Source organism: Telmatherina bonti, assembly GCF_933228915.1.
Source record: "Telmatherina bonti genome assembly, chromosome: 24".
NCBI classification, from domain to species: Eukaryota; Metazoa; Chordata; class Actinopteri; order Atheriniformes; family Telmatherinidae; genus Telmatherina; species Telmatherina bonti.
The window spans coordinates 574482-591520 of record NC_136633.1 but is presented as its reverse complement, the minus strand read 5'-3'; the positions used below and the strand labels follow the sequence as shown (position 1 = coordinate 591520).

General features: G+C 46.1%; 1 protein-coding gene across 1 annotated transcript in view; it reads left to right on the top strand.

Moving 5' to 3' along the window:
- The window catches only part of LOC306773876 (zinc finger protein GLI2-like), a gene marked incomplete at both ends in the record, with an annotated part of 310055 nt that extends 305268 nt beyond the window's left edge, over positions 1-4787 (top strand). The window contains one exon of the mRNA XM_079263820.1: positions 2875-4787. Coding sequence (XP_079119946.1) covers positions 2875-4787 — 1913 coding nt within the window. The remainder of the gene's footprint in view (positions 1-2874) is intronic.
- Positions 4788-17039: the final 12252 nt, after the last annotated feature.

Below are 17039 nucleotides of genomic sequence, written 5' to 3'. Positions count from 1 at the left end.
GCTGCTGGAATAGGGAGTTTCTCTCACATCTATCTATCTATCTATCTATCTGTCTGTCTGTCTGTCTGTCTGTCTGTCTGTCTGTCTATCTATAATAATGGATGGATGGATGGACGGATGATGGATGGATGGATGGATGGATGGATGGAAGGATGATGGATGGATGGATGGATGGATGGATGGAAGGATGATGGATGGATGGATGGATGGATGATGGATGGATGGATGCATTATGGATGGATGGATGATGGATGGATGGATGGATGGTGGATGGATAGATGGATGGATGGACAGAAGGATGGATGGATGGATGATGGATGGATGGATGGATGGATGGACAGATAAAAGATGGATGGATGATGGATGGATGGATGGATGGACAGTGGATGGATGATGGATGGATGGATGATGGATGATGGACGTATGGATGGATGGATGGATGGACAGACGGATAGATGGATGATGGATGGATGGATGGATGGATGATGGATGGATGGATGCATTATGGATGGATGATGGATGGATGAATGATGGATGGATGGATGGATGGACAGAAAGATGGATGGATGATGGATGGATGGATGATGGATGATGGATGGATGACGGATGGATGGATGATGGATGGATGATGGATGATGGATGGATGATGGATGGATGGATGGTGGATGGATGGATGGGTGGATGGATGATGGATGGATGATGGATGGATGGATGGACAGAAGGATGGATGGATGGATGATGGATGGATGGATGGATGGATGAATGATGGATGGATGGATGGACAGAAGGATGGATGGATTGATGGATGGATGATGGATGGATGGATGGATGGTGGATGGATGAAAGATGGATGGATAGATTGATGGATGGTGTATGGATGGATGATGGATGGATGGATGGATGGATGATGGATGGATGAATGATGGATGGATGGATGGATGGACAGAAGGATGGATGGATAGATGGATGGATGATGGATGGATGGATGATGGATGGATGATGGATGATGGATGGATGACGGATGGATGGATGATGGATGGATGGATGGTGGATGGATGATGGATGGATGGATGATGGATGGATGGATGGACAGAAGGATGGATGGATGGATGATGTATGGATGGATGATGGATGGATGGATGGATGGATGGATGAATGATGGATGGATGGATGGATTGATGGATGGATGATGGATGGATGGATGGATGAAAGATGGATGGATAGATTGATGGATGGTGTATGGATGGATGATGGATGGATGGATGCATGATGGATGGATGGATGATGGATAGATGGATGGATGATGGATGCATGGATGGATGATGGATCGATGGATGATGGATGGATGGATAATGGATGGATGATGGATGGATAATGGATGGATGATGGACGGATGATGGATGATTGATGGATGATGGATGGATGGATTGATGGATGATGGATGGATGATGGATGGATGGATTGATGGATTGATGGATGGTGGATGATGGATGGATGATGGATGGATGATGGATGGATGGATGATGGATGATGGATGGATGGATGCATGATGGATGGATGGATGATGGATAGATGGATGATGGATGGATGATGGATGCATGGATGGATGATGGATCGATGGATGATGGATGGATGGATAATGGATGGATGATGGACGGATGATGGATGGATGGATTGATGGATGATGGATGGATGGATAATGGATGGATGATGGACGGATGATGGATGGATGGATTGATGGATGATGGATGGATGATGGATGGATGGATGGATTGATGGATGGATGATGGATGGATGGATGGATGGATGATGGATGATGGATGGATGGATGATGGATGGATGGATGGATGGATGGATGGATGGATGGATGGACAGATAAAAGATGGATGGATGGTGGATGATGGATGGATGATGGATGGATGGATGATGGATGGAGGGATGATGGATGGATGGATTGATGGATTGATGGATGGTGGATGATGGATGGATGATGGATGGATGATGGATGGATGGATGATGGATGGATGATGGATGATTGATGGATGATGGATGGATGAAGGGATGGATGGATGATGGATGGATGATGGATGGATGGATGGATGGATGGATGGATGGACAGATAAAAGATGGATGGATGGTGGATGATGGATGGATGATGGATGGATGGATGATGGATGGTTGATGATGGGTGGATGATGGATGGATGATGGATGGATGGATGGATGGATGGATGATGGATGATTGATGGATGGATGGATGGATGATGGATGGATGGATGGATGATGGATGATGGATGGATGGATGGATGGACAGATAAAAGATGGATGGATGGATGGACAGATAAAAGATGGATGGATGGATGGATGGATGGATGATGGATGATGGATGATTGATGGATGGATGGATGATGGATGGATGGATGGATGGATGGATGATGGATGATGGATGGATGATGGATGGATGATGGATGGATGGATGGATGATGGATGATGGATGGATGGACGGATGGATGGATGGATGATGGATGATGGATGGATGATGGATGGATGATGGATGATGGATGGATGGATGGATGATGGATGATGGATGGATGGATGGATGGATGATGGATGGATGATGGATGGATGATGGATGATGGACGATGGATGGATGGATGGATGGACAGATAAAAGATGGATGGATGATGGATGGATGATGGATGGATGGATGGATGGATGGATGGATGGACAGATAAAAGATGGATGGATGGATGGATGGACAGATAAAAGATGGATGGATGGTGCTCAGCCTGTAACTGAAAGCTTCTTACGTTTAACCCAATCTAGGTGTAGAATGCCAGAAATCCTGGACAAACGTCCATCTGTTGGTTCACAGGGTCCCTCCTGGAGAGTACAAGCATGGATGGTGGTCCAGCTTCCGGTCCTGGTGCTGGTTTTGGTGAACTGAGCTGTGGGAAACAGACTCTCCTGGAAAAGCTTTCCGAGCGACGTGACAGCACCACCAGCACCCTGAGCTCGCTCTACTCTCTTAGTCGCTGCTCCTCAGGCATCTCCCCTTGTTTCTCTAGTCGCCGTTCAAGCCAGAACTCTCAGTTGGGTGCCAACCGCCCCAGCAACGTCAGCTCTGCCGACTCTTATGACCCCATTTCTGCTGACATCTCTCGACGCTCCAGTCAGGTCAGTCAGTGTGGGGGAGGCAGCGGAGGAGCAGAAGGAGGCCTTGCTAGCCCCTTCAGCCTTACCGCTGCCCAGCACTACCATCTCAAGGCCAAATATGCTGCTGCCACTGGGGGTGCACCACCTACACCTCTTCCATACATGGACCAAATGTGTCTGAAATCCCACATCGAAGAGTCAGAGAACACTAATAGAACCCTGCTTCCTCGAAAATCCAGTACGGCACAAAGCCTGGTGCCCAATGAAGTCCGGTCTAACATCTCCCGTCGGGCCAGTGACCCTGGAAGACAGTTGGATGGTTTCAGTCATTCCCACCTGCAGCGCTACAACAGCATGAGTACACTAACAGGAAGGTCAACCATGCAGCCTCGCCCTCCTCCAGCTGCAGCTCGCCGACGTTCGCAAAGCTGTCTACGACAAGATGGTTGTCTCTGTCGTTACTCACACAGTCTACATCCTCCCAGCATTTCAGAGCATGTCACCATGGAAACAGGAGTGAATGACAGTGGAGATGGAACAAATCAGCAAGCTTTTCCAGGAGCCCCTGATGTCCAGCAGCAGGTGTACTCCAGGAGGATGGTTGTCGGGATGCTGCCTGCTTCAAATATAAGTTCATGGCAGCACTCTCAGATGAATCCATCTCCACCTCAGCACACTACTGCTGCTGTGCAGTGGAACAAAACCACCTTTACCTTTCCAGATCAGAACTCCAACTTCCCGGTCCAAGGCAACCCGACCGTCCTCCAGCAAAACCAAAACTTTTCACCTTTCAGTCTGAGCGTCAACCAGCAGGTAGTTCCAAACCTCACCAACACAAAGCAGATGAGATGCAGACAGCTGAGCCCTGAACCAGGAGCAAAGTGCTTCCAGCCACCATCAAACAACACCGTCAGCGCTCAGTTCCAGAAGGAATGCATCATTTTTTCTAGGACCAGTAACACCAGTCTCCCACCGGGCTGGAACACAGCTGCAGGCAGCATGCTCAGGTGCAAACAACAGCCGGTTGACATGGACTCTGGGTTTCAGCCTGTGCAGGTAAAAACTGAGAACTGTGATGCATCAGTTTTTATTTTAGATCAGCAGAGCTGTCACATGACTTGCAGGAACAGCTTGCAAGCGGTGAATCAGAGACCTGAACCTCTGAACATTTCAAGCCCAAAGCTGAGACAGCAGACAGATCCTTCCAGGGCTGGAGTTTTAGCACTTCGTCACCGCTCTGATGACAACACTCTGTGCTACGCAGAGGAGATTCAGCTTCTTGAGAGCCACGGGAACCTGGGCTGTCAGATCAACATACCTCCTTTAGAAAGCAACTCAGTGGCTCCCGGCTTCAACAACCACCACATGGTAAAAGCCTCTGACCTGGACCATGATCATACTGACTTCGATAGCATTCTGGATGATGGAGACCAGTCCAGCTTCATGTCGGGAACACTGGGTCCTAGTCTGCTCCAGAGTTTGTCCCTGAGTTGCTCCTGCCTGACGACACCTAGGAACTCGGCCACATTGCCCCCAGTGCCAACGGGGACGGGGAACATGGCCATCGGAGACATGAGCTCGCTGTTGACTGCTCTGGCGGAGGAAAACAACTTCCTGAACTTGATGTTTTAGCTAGAAATCTATTTCCTCATTTACACATCTGCAGCGCTGGACTCCTCCTCCTGTACAGTCATATTTCCTCGTTTAAGGTGGCAGTTTTCTATCTTTTTCAAAAGCCATATTCTTTTGATTTTTTGCCTTAAGTAAAGAGTTTGGTGTAAATAATAAGACTGTAGCAAGGTCATTCTGCTAAGTGCCTGCCTCTGTTAAATAATAACAGTTGTGAGCACGTACTGGGAATGTACCAACGGTACATGTTTCTGATACATGAAAACATTTTTCTCCACCTTCACTGCATTTATACCAACAAACCTTTGTCCCATGTTCTGTGGTTGCTTTGAGATTAACTGTGACATCTCTGCGTTAATCCAGCTGTCGTACTGTGCAGAAGGAAGAGAAGAGGACCTCGCTAAGTGTTTGGAAAACCCGCTTTTTGCTTTGGTACATGGTTATACCAGCTGGTTAAATGTAAATAACATTTGTACATTTTTTTTTTAAGAAATACAATATTCATAGATTCTTTTACTAAAAAGTATTCTATTCTTGTCATTTGAAATGATTGTTTGTGGTTTTTCAAGCCCATCATTTTGGTTTCCTTTCAGTCCAGTTACAGGAAACCAAATTCATCATAAAAATATTTCTATGATCATGTTCCTGTCTGATATGTTTACATCTACATGTATTTTACATACTTACATAAAAGCTTAAGATAGAGTCACAAGACTACTAGCTAATTCTGTTTTCTCTTACTGGACTTGGTGACAGTCTAGTCCCAGTTCCAATAAACCATCATCCAAATTGTGAAAATCCAGAAACTTTCATTTAGATTTAGAATTTAGGAATTTTAAATCTAATGCTTAAAGAAAGGGGGGAAACAAATTTAATACAAAGGTTTTAATGTGGGCTGCATGGTGGCATGGTGCACTGCAGCTTCACAGCAAGCTGTGGGGGGGCGGTTTAAACAGTGGCCTTGCATGTTCTCCCTGTGTACCAATGGGTTCTCTCCAGGTTTCCTCTTACTGTCCAATAACATGCCAGGATCACTGTAAATGCTCCCTCAGTGTTAAAGGCAGTGCTTGTTTGTCTCTCTGTTGGCCCTGCAATGGGCTGACAACCTGTCTCTCCTGCTACCTGGGATCGACCCCGTGACCCCGACTTGGACTAGTGTAGAAAATTAAGAAATTCTAAGTGTTAAACCTGTTTATTGCTTAACATAAATACACGGGTGTAGTTCAAGGTAAACACAAAGAATGCAACAAACAAACAAGCTGAGTGATTGGTGAAGCTTATCAATGAGTCCAACAAATAGTGAGGATGAGGAGAAACAACTGGCATCAGAAAGATGCACCGGTTAGCCATTAGCTATGGCTCGCTAATGAACAGCTGTGTTTACAGTCACATCAGGTTATTCAAAAATGAGGTTGATCCTCACAACCTGAAGTCCACACTAGATCTGTAACCCCACAGAGTCCAGAGGTCACAAACTTCTGTCCTCCAGGAGGTTTTCGTTGGTCCAGTTTGATCCATTTGATTTGATTCAGGTGTGTTGGACCAATGAAACCCAACCTGCCAGATTACGGCCCCTCAGAACTGGAGTTTGAGATGCAACACACACTCTAAGAGTTGCCTGTACAAAATAAAACCTTTCCTTTCTTTCCAAAGGAAGCTCAGTGACTGGTGTTAGCATTACAGCTTTACATTAGCTTTCTGACCCTAAAAATATGCCCTCCACGCTTGTTTGATGGAACAGTGGCAATTATTTTCAACATTTCTGTCACTGTCCAACCGTGCCTCAAGGCTGAGACGCTTCTTCACTCAGACACTAGCAGCACCCTACACAGCAGATGTAGACAACCTAGAGTCAGCAGAGTAACACAGGGGGACATTATCAGAGGAAGAGTCACAGATAGAGACAAGAGTCAATATGAGACTGTTTAGAGAGATTTCAGAGAAGAGACAGGATGAAGACGATGTTCGTAGTTCTGGAGAGTCGGAGAGAAAAGTTCTGTTGGCTTTTTTAGAACTGCCTTCTTCTCATTGTTTCATGCATGGTTACCATGAACCAGTCGGATTAGTGAAGCGTGTTCATTTTCCTACATGTGCCGTCATGCTTCTGGCTCGAAATGAGGAAATATAACCAGTTGGCCCCTTGATCGCCCCCTGTAGAGGGGAGAGTGTTGATGGCTTCAATAATTTAACAACAAAACTTTTGTCTTTGAAACACTTGGATGCCGACAGCGCACTTCCCTCCCTCCTTTCTTGTTCAACAGCCTCTTGGCTTTGAAATATCTTCCTCTGACCTCGTCTTACTGTGCCGCGAAGAGCAGGCTCGACATCATGTAAATCCCCCTCATAAGCTGATGAAAAAGGACGCTAACAGGAGGGGAAAAGGCTTGATGCTAGCAGCCTGTGTGTACTCTAATATTAGCTCTGACAGAGCGACCCAAAGGACACAGCTGCTGAAACCACATAAAACAAACCAGTTGAGGGGCGCTCGAGATTCCCGGGACGTGGTGCTGAGAGGAACAAATGATTTCAGTCTGTCAGGGAATTCAGCCGAGGATACGTTTGATCTGTGGGGTGTGATTGCTTCTGCCACTGGAATTCCTTATTCTCTCAGAGATGTGAAGTGGGAGAGGAAATAGCCTCAGGCTGAAAAATTCCAGCAACATGGAGGAACGGAGGCTCGCTGATGGAGATAACCGAGAGGCAAGATGAAAGACAAGTTTCTACATCCATGAGTTATGATGGCAGCCTGACTTTGTGAAGGAAAAAGGTTTCTTACATCTTAAGGTACAGGCAGACTGAAAAAAAAGTCCTCTTTACGACCTGACCTCTTTATAAAATGTGTCATTTGGTTGGCCAGTTATTTTTCCTGTTTTCATCAAACCAGGAAGGCTGATGCTGTACATGGATGGATGGTGCAAGCAGGCAGAGCTGGTGATGACGGAGCTGCTGAACAGGAAGCAACACAGCTGGGACACAACGTATTAAAAGCAGTGTTGTTCCTTCCACAGACACACCTCTCTTTCTGCCTGGTGGCGGCTAACCCCCACATGTTGATTTATTTCCCTCCTGGAGTCACTTCTAGCAAATATGCAATAAACCACTTCTGCTTGTTTTTGTTTTTATTTCTTATTCATCTATTTATTTTATATTCATTGTGTTTAGGCTGCACAGTAGTGTAGGCCTCACAGCAAGAAGGTCACTGGTTCATCCTTAGCTGGGGGGCCCAAGCGGTGGTCTTAGTTTGTGGAGCTTGCATGTTTTCCCCCTTGTATCCGGGTACTCCGACTTCCTCCCACCGTCCAGACGTGTGTGTCCCTCTACTCTGTCTGTAGGAGTTTGTTGTGATCGGGAATGGTTATTTGTTTCTTTGTGTTGCTGTGGTGGACCGGCGACCTGCCCAGGGTGTACTCCGCCTCTCGCCCAGAAATTGCTGGGATAGGCTCCAGCTTTCCCGCCATGCTTAGATTTTCTGAAACTAAGCATCTCAGAAAATGAATGAATGATTAGTCCCAGGCTCCTCTTTTGAAATTGTGTTCATCTTTGTTGCATACAATTGTAAATAAATTCAGGTTTTAAAGAGTTAGAAGGAAGAAATGATCTACCAAACCCAGTTTCCTTTTCTTAAGGCTCTAATTATTTCTAAATGATTGATTTGTTGCAAAGATAGCTTTTTGTATCTATCACCATTAAGACATCATCTGAGATCTCTGAAGAGCTCACATATGCACGAAGCTGAAAGTTAAAAGGTGGGTGCACCATTACCATGTCTGCAGCTGAAGAGAAGAGGGAGGCAGCTTCCTTTGCTTCTAACAAACTAACAGTGTTACGACCAGCAGAGGGCGACACCTGCACTTTGATGTCAATAAGAAAATAATTCTCTCTCAGTTTGGTCTTCATCTGGGGTTGCCTTTCCATGCTTTCTTTTTCACCAACTTTCCTCAAACTTAAAACATAAAAGAGGTCACTCATCTTTTCCAAAACTCCTTTTTCCACCAGTATGAAGAAGAAAACCTAAGAAAGCATCCAGTCTGAGAGAAGTTCAGCTGAGTGATGGTTTTACCGTCTCAGCACTAACAGACCTGCCGTGTGGTTTACATGTCACCGGAGTTTAAGCAACGTCTTGTGATTAAACAGACCAATGTCAGCACTGAGACCTATTAGATGTTCACTGAATCACTTTATTCATTCATTTATGATCCAAACTGCTTAGTCCAATGAAGGGTCGCAGGAAGCTGGAGCCTTCGGGGGGAGGGGGGGTACTGTCATGATGTGATGGTTTGTTTTTCCTTGGTTCAGGTTTCCTGTTTTATTTTGTAGTTTTTCCTGTTTGGTTCCCTTGTTGTTTAGCTTTACTGATTTCCTCATTGAGTTCACCTGGTCTTGTTTCAGTTCATTCCGTACACCTGTTTCTTGTTTGGTTCCCCAGTGTATTTATACCCCTCAGGTTTAGTCTTGAGTTGCTGGATCATTTTGTTGCACTAGTTTGTAGGTTGTAGTCCCTGGATATCATTAGTTAAAATAAATCCCTCCTTAACCTGCATTCCTGGTTGCTCATCTCTGCATTTGGGTTCTCACCTTCCCCACCGCCACCCCATAACACCTTCACAATAATAGCTCCTTGTGTGTGAGGCCAAATATTAACCACCACACAGCCCCCCCCCCCAGAACACACAAGAGCAGAAAGAACTGCACCACAAACAAAAGAAAAACAGCAATAATAAAAATAAATAACAATACACATCATATGACAAGACACCATATTACTTATACCTCCTGGGAACCCTGACTATTCTGCCACAACGACTTCGCCAAACTGGCTCAGGCAGAGGGGAAGGAACAGGCGGAGGTATCAGCGGTGGGTGGCCTCGACAAACTGGGCATGCCAGTTCCACCTCGCCCTCCTGGAGCAAACATGCAGGCTTCAAACGATCCACTGACACCCGGTCCTGACCAGCCCCCAACTCAAGCAAAAAATCCTTGTGCCCAGCCTCCAACACCCGAAAAGGGCCATCATAAGGTGGCCTCTCACACAGTCCATTAGCCTGGGGATGATATGCCGTGGTGCGGTGAAGCTTGACTCCCAAGCTCTGTGCAACAGCAGTCCATAGCTCGGACGTGAACTGCGGCCCTCTGTCTGAGGTCAGGTCTAAAGACACCCCAAACCGGGACACCCATGCTTAGATGAACGTGCGGGCTACATCAGATGAAGTAGTTGACCTCAGAGGTACTGCCTCCAGCCAACGCGAGGTACGGTCCACCATGGTAAACAGGTGAGTAAAACCCTGGGATGGTGGAAAAGGTCCAACCAGGTCCACATGAACGTGGACAGGGGGGCTTTCATGTGCCGCTGTATTTTAGCTCGCTGGCAGGAGACACAGGAGGCTGCCCAGGCCTTAACCTCTTTCCTGAGGCCTGGCCACACGAACTTGGCTCCCACAGGTTTAACAGAAGCCTTCACGCCAGGGTGCGACAAGGAATGAACAGCATCAAACACCCTGCAGCGCCAGGCAGCTGGGACCAAGGGGCGTGGTCTCCCAGTGGAGACATCGCAAAGAAGGGTTGCCCCAGAGCTTTGAAAAACAACCTTCTCCAACTGCAAACGGGAGTCAGCTGTTCAAAATGCCTGAACCTCCGAGTCAACCCGCTGGTCGGCAGCCATCTCTGCATAGTCAACACCCAAATGAACAGCAGTGACGGGAGCACGCGACAGGCAGTCAGCTACCAAGTTACCCTTCCCAGCCACGTGGCAAATATCAGTAGTAAACTCAGAAATCGACAAAAGGTGTCGTCGTTGCCGTGCCGACCACGGCTCAGAGGTTTTAGCCATGGTGAAGGTAAGCGGTTTGTGGTCCACAAAAGCAGTGAAATCACGGCCCTCCAACAGGAACCGGAAATGACGTGTCACAAGGAAAAGGGCCAACAGCTCTCTGTTAAAGGCGCTGTGCCTCCTCTCTGAGTCCCGCAGCTTCTTACTAAAAAAGGCCAGTGGCTGCCCTCCACCCACTGCTCACAAACCGCACCAACTGCATAGTCTGATGCATCTGTGGTGAGAGCTACAGGTGCAGCGGGATCAGGGTGCGCCAACATAGCTGTGCTGGCAAGCGCCTTCTTGGCATCGTCAAAGGCGCATAACCTCTCTGGGGTCCACTCAATGGTCTGGTCACCCTTCTTGACCCGCAATGCCTCATACAAAGGGTGCATAATGTGGGCTTCCTGAGGGATGAAGCGGTTGTAAAAAGTTACCATGCCCAAAAATTCCTGCAAGGGCTTCACAGCAGAAGGGCATGGAAAAGCAGAAACTGCTTTGACACTTGTTTGTTGTTTAGCTTTATTGATTTCCTCATTGAGTTCACCTGGTCTTGTTTCAGTTCATTCCGTACACCTGTTTCTTGTTTGGTTCCCCAGTGTATTTATACCCCTCAGGTTTAGTTTTGAGTTGCTAGATCATTTTGTTGCACTAGTTTGTATGTTGTAGTCCCTGGATATCCTTAGTTAAAATAAATCCCGGGAACGGTAAGCGAGGGGAACTCTGCGAGGAGATGCTGAGACCTGTCTCCTGAGGCTAGCATATTAGCAAGAAGCGGCCCCGCTCCACCCAGTGAGCACGGATAGGAGTCAAAAGATACAGCATCGATCAAACATCTGTTAGCCACATCAACCAAAAGTCTAAATGCACATAAAAAGTCTGCACCCAGAATAGGAATTGACACAGCAGCCACAACAAAGTCCCAGGTAAACACACGACCACAAAAACGTACAGTCATGGACCTGATGCCATAAGTGCGGATCGGAGTACCATTAGCAGCGTCCAATGGCCATGTCCATCTCCCGATGAGTCTGCTGAAGAAGGAGGCACGATGCTCCGTAACGCTCCTGAGTCCACAAGGAAACGACTTCCCGAGGCGCTGTCCTCAAGGAAAAGCAGCTTATCATTTCCGCCATTGCACTGCTCACGAGCGCCGGCCGGTCCATTTCCCTGTGGCTGGAAGGTGCAGGGCGTGACACAACGGCAAGCCTTCACTCCAAAGCGGCAATGGTAGAAGCACAGGTTGCCCTCCTTACGACGATCCGTGACGGCAGCCGCATCTGCGACGTCCTCCTCCGGCATTCCTGGCAACAGTGCATGAACAGACAGATGGCGGGACGCCAGTAAAAGCCTGTCTGCTTCTTCAGCCAAACTCTGGTAGTCCTTCGTGCAGATCAGGGGCAAGCTGGCCAGCGCGGTGCGCACCGGGGGCGGAAGCTGACGCTGAAACAGGTGGGTAAAAAGAAACGAACTGTCCCCGGATCCGAGGAGTGCCAACATGTTCTCCATCAATTCAGAAGGACTGCTGTCCCCCAGACCTGTCAGGGACAGAAGGCGGTTGGCCTGCTCGATGTCCGAGAGCTGGTACAGCTGCAGCAAAGCTCTCTTCAGAGTACTTGTCCGATTGAGGCGGGTCCCGGAGCAAACCCATTAACCTGCGGGTAGAGGCCGAATCCAAAGCTGCGAGGACGTGAAAATACTTCGTGTTGTCCGCGGTTATGCCGCGCAGGTGGAACTGAGCCTCGACATGCTGGAACCAAGGCTCGGGATCATGCTGCCAAAAATCCGGGAGTTTCACCATAGCCGCAAAAACAGCTCGGGACGGTGCAGCCACGGCGGCAGACGAGTCATAGTCCACAGACATGCTTCTGATGTCCAATGTCGGGGTCACCAATGTGGAAGACAGTAAAAAGCGAAACGGAAGCAGGTTGAGTCTAGCGCTTTATTTCTTCCACCTTTTTTCTCTGAACAAGAGAGCAAGAGCGATCTAGGCGGGCAAACAGCAACTTCCTCCTCTGAACCGGAACTCTTTCACAAAATAATAGCTCCTTGTGTGTGAGGCCAAATGTTAACCACCACAAGGCCACAGTGCTAACCACTATGCCACCGTGCAGCCCCTCTTCCACCTTCTTGTAAAATATTTAACAGACTGATTGGCTGAGTATTTTGAAACGTTGACTCTGATGATAATGATGATAATATGATAATATTGACTATAAAAGGGAATTGAGATGCTATTTCGGTTCTGACCTCCACCACTCCCTTCCTCCCGTCACATCCCAGAGCGCCGCACAGCTTTGTAATAATGCCTTATTAACACACATGTGACAGTCTAACAAGGCTAAATCCCTCCTCCTGCTCATGGTGTCAGCACTGATGATGGATAATGCTCCACCATCACCGATGCCTCATTCATTTCTATTAGGCCAATATGTAAATTCCTTGCAGAGTTCGGCCGACAAAATCTGAAAGATTGCATTAATTTATGAATCAATTTCAAAAGCCTGTGATTAAAACTGGCAGTCGAGGAGTCTGTCTGTATTTATTTGCATGTCAGTAAGCAAGCAAAAATCAAAGATGTATGTTTGACAGTATAACAAAAAATGATTCTGGCTGCAGAAACACAGAGGTGAAAAAAATCCATCCGTCTTCTATTCAGATTGCAAAGAATGTTGAGTCTGTCCCAGCAGCCAGGGCCAAGTACACCTGGACAAGTTGCCAGCCAATCACAGGACCAGAAATATATATTTCCTACATTAACTCACCGTCCACTTCATCACCTCAACCTGTCCAGGTTTACACTAATATCTGATCAGCTAATCACATCTAATCATGTAGTCATGTAGACATGGTGAGGATGACTTGCTAAAGTTCCATTTGAGCACCAAAATGAGAAAGAAACGGGATTTAAGGTTATTTACTGGGATTTTCACCCACAACCACAGGGTTTCCAGAGAAGGTCCCATGTTGGTCCCCTTAGCAGGTTGCCAGGTTTGTGAGACCATCAACAGGTTGCATGGACAACCTCAGGCTTCAAGCTAAACTGTAGGGTCCGGTCTATTTATTAGGGCCCTGTCCATGGATGGCTCGGAAAGTAAGTAGCGAGATTTTAAATCCAATATGATACTCAACCGGAAGCCTGTGAAGAGACTTCAACACCGGTGTAAATGGGCTCTCTTGGTCCAACGCCTTGCTGCTGAGTTTTGGACCAGTTTTGGAAGATGAGCCAAAGCCAAGCCAGGTGAATAGGCTGTTGCAGTAGTCTAACCGCAAAGACACAAATGCATGAATGATCATCTCAAGCTCTTGTTTAGTCACCATAGATCTGAGCTTACCAGTATTATGTAGCTGAAAAAAGAAACTTCTCACCAACTACCTTGAATGATGCTCTAATGACATGGCCTCATCAAATGTTACCCCTAAACTTCCCAGCTTGGCTCTGACTGAGAAGTTCAGGTTCCCAAAGTGTTGTGAAATGTTGGCGATGTCACTGTCTGGAGCAGTAATAAGTGTCTCGGGACAGGAGCGGTTCCTAAAGGGAGTCATGAGGTATACCACACCACAAGCTGCCAGGCTTATACAGTATGTGATGAGCAGAAACACTAAAACTTCTATCCAGGGGCGGGGGCAGCAGCCTAAGCAGGGAAGCCCAGACTTCCCTCTCCCCAGCCACGTTTGCCAACTCTGCGGGGGGGATCCCGAGGCGTTCCCAGGCCAGCCGAGAGATATAATCCCTCCAGCGTGTCCTGGGTCTTCCCCGGGGTCTCCTCCCAGAGGGACGTGCCTGAAACACCTCACCAGGGAGGTCCAGGAGGCCTCATCCCATTTTGGCGCTTGTGACAAGGTTTGCCGAGCCACTGTCATTTGTTTTAGTTTCCATGAATGACTTCAGTGTGTTCAGTATAGTAGTTGTAGGACATGAACCACACAAACACAAGCTAATGTGGAGCCCAACAAAGTGTTAGTTTGAAGGGTGGATACGAAGGAACTGTGAAAGGACTTGGCATGAAGCCGACAAATCCACACTTCGAAGTGTGCAGACCTTGAATTGGGACACAGATTATATGTCCCCCACAGGCTTTCAGATGAACATTCCTGAACCAGGAAGAGTTCAAACAAAAAAGTTGGAACATTTACTAATTAAAGGCGGAGAGTCTCTTCTTCAGGGGTGAATCCTAGTTCTCAGAGATATGTCTATTCCCTCACAATCAACATAAAGCCTGTAACCCTCCAAAGCAAAAAGCGTTTGGAATTCTAATTCAAGCTTGTGAATCTTTTCCATGATTGATTAATCAGAAGCGATCTGCCAATGTTTTTCTGGTGCTGAAACTCTTGCAGAGGTATCCCCGTTCACCTGGCAGTCTGCCCTGGTCTCGCCTTCCTTCTGGGTGTCCAGGTCACCGAAGCCTATGACAGAACCAATACAGGACGCACTTTGTTCCATATGTTCATCACTTTCCAACAACCTACACATGTTGGTCCCACACATCAACACTCGATCTAAAAATAATGAACAAAACAAACAAAGTACAACAGCCAGCAGAAATGTCTTATTGTGCAGGATCTGGTCAGGTCCCAGCCTCCTCCCATCTGCGTCTGCATGTTGGACAGTCAGCATTACCCCTCAGAAGACCTGCGCCTTTTAAAAATGTCTGCTGTACCTGGTGGCACTCCACTTCCTTAAGATCAAGACTACATGGAAAACATTGATGAGGAGGCACATCCTTGGCTGCAGCGCCAGGAAAGATGTTCAGGCTAGTTGGACGATGTGTCAGCATTTGCTCGTCCAACAGCAGGAGCATTCATTTATGTGGCGTAAGAGTCAATATTAACAACATGTACGGCCATTAAAAACAGATTTTAAATGGATGAAAAGTTCATTCATACACGCAGAAATAAATATAGCTATAGGGAAACGTTTATTTTTTTAAAGATGCATTTCCACCATTAAAATGTTTATAGCTTCATGCTTTTATGTCAAATTTTAAATGAATCTGTGTTCAGTGAAAATTCAATTAATTATTTTATTTATTAGTGTTAAACTTTTATGATGACATTACTTCTCTTCAAGTGACGGCAAACAGTCTGCTATGAGAGGATTGAACAAAGCATCACCATGAGCCCACAAACATTTCATAACAAACGTTTATTTCTGCTTTCACAAAACTTTCTGAAGTTACTGACACACTTTATGTTGGTCTAAATGTAGTTTTTATGCTGAACAGCGAGTTTCTCTCATTCACCTGTCAAAAGTCAGCTGATCTGCACCAGCGGATTAACGCGTTGCTATGGCAACCCAATGATCAGAAGGTAATTTAACTTGGCCAGCTGTCAGTGACCACGGTATAAATGATATATGTGGTACACCTCCTCCCCTCTTACACAGGCGTTATTATTTATAAAGTTTAATGTTTCACACAGAAATCTTCCTGAAGGTTAATTAATTACACAACAGCTACGTTATGACTCTTTATTATATAAAGTTTATGTTCATATGTCAGTAGAGATCCATGTAATCACAGCTTCATGTCGCCTAAGGAGCAAAACTTCCTATCCAACAATGTTGCACCATAAAGAATGTTTTGATTTCTAAAAATCCATTTTCTGAGCCAGATTTCCAACATTTCCAGCTTTGTGCCGAAGCTGGAGGCTGCTTTGCCTCAATTTGCTTTGAAAACAATTTAAAATTCCTTGCATCACCTTCTGAAATTGTAAAGATATTCCTCTGAAAAAGAGATCATGTCATTTCAGTGACTTCATTCTATGTTGAGCTGCTGCTCCAACAGACTTCAGGACTTCTGCAGCAGAGCACGGAGCTCATTCAGCATCCCACAGTAGAAAACCTCCCAGTTTGAGCCTGATGATCGTTTGCAGTTTAAAGTAATGAGGTCTTCATGCAGCTCGGCTTTAAAAACTACTTCATCTTTGTTTTGTGTTTTCATTTAAGTTCAGATTGAAGTGGATGATGTCAGCATCACATTTAGAAGCTCCAACAAATTTCAGCTTTTAGAAAAAGTTAACAAACAACAGATTAGGAAGTGATGGAGTCTGTAGATTTTCTCCACACAGTCCCAGAAACACCTTGTTTTTTCAGTGGGTGGCCCCTGTGGGACAAATGAATTATTAAAACTCAGCTCCTTATTTCAGTAGAGGCCCCTCCCTGCCACGGGGCCCCATGTCACTGCCTGTTTAATATTAACTAAGACCTCAGAATAATCCTCAGGAACTGAAATATAGAAGAGATAAAAAATGCTGGTTTGTTTCCTACTAGTTGTTTTCATCAGAAACAGTTTTGTGATGTAATATTCAGGTGTTTCACTTCTCTCTTTAGATTGGAATATGAACATATATATATATATATATATATATATATATATATATATATATACAGGCAGGTGAACACACGATTCATTTATTTGTCCGATCAGGGAAACTGGATTTATTTTCAC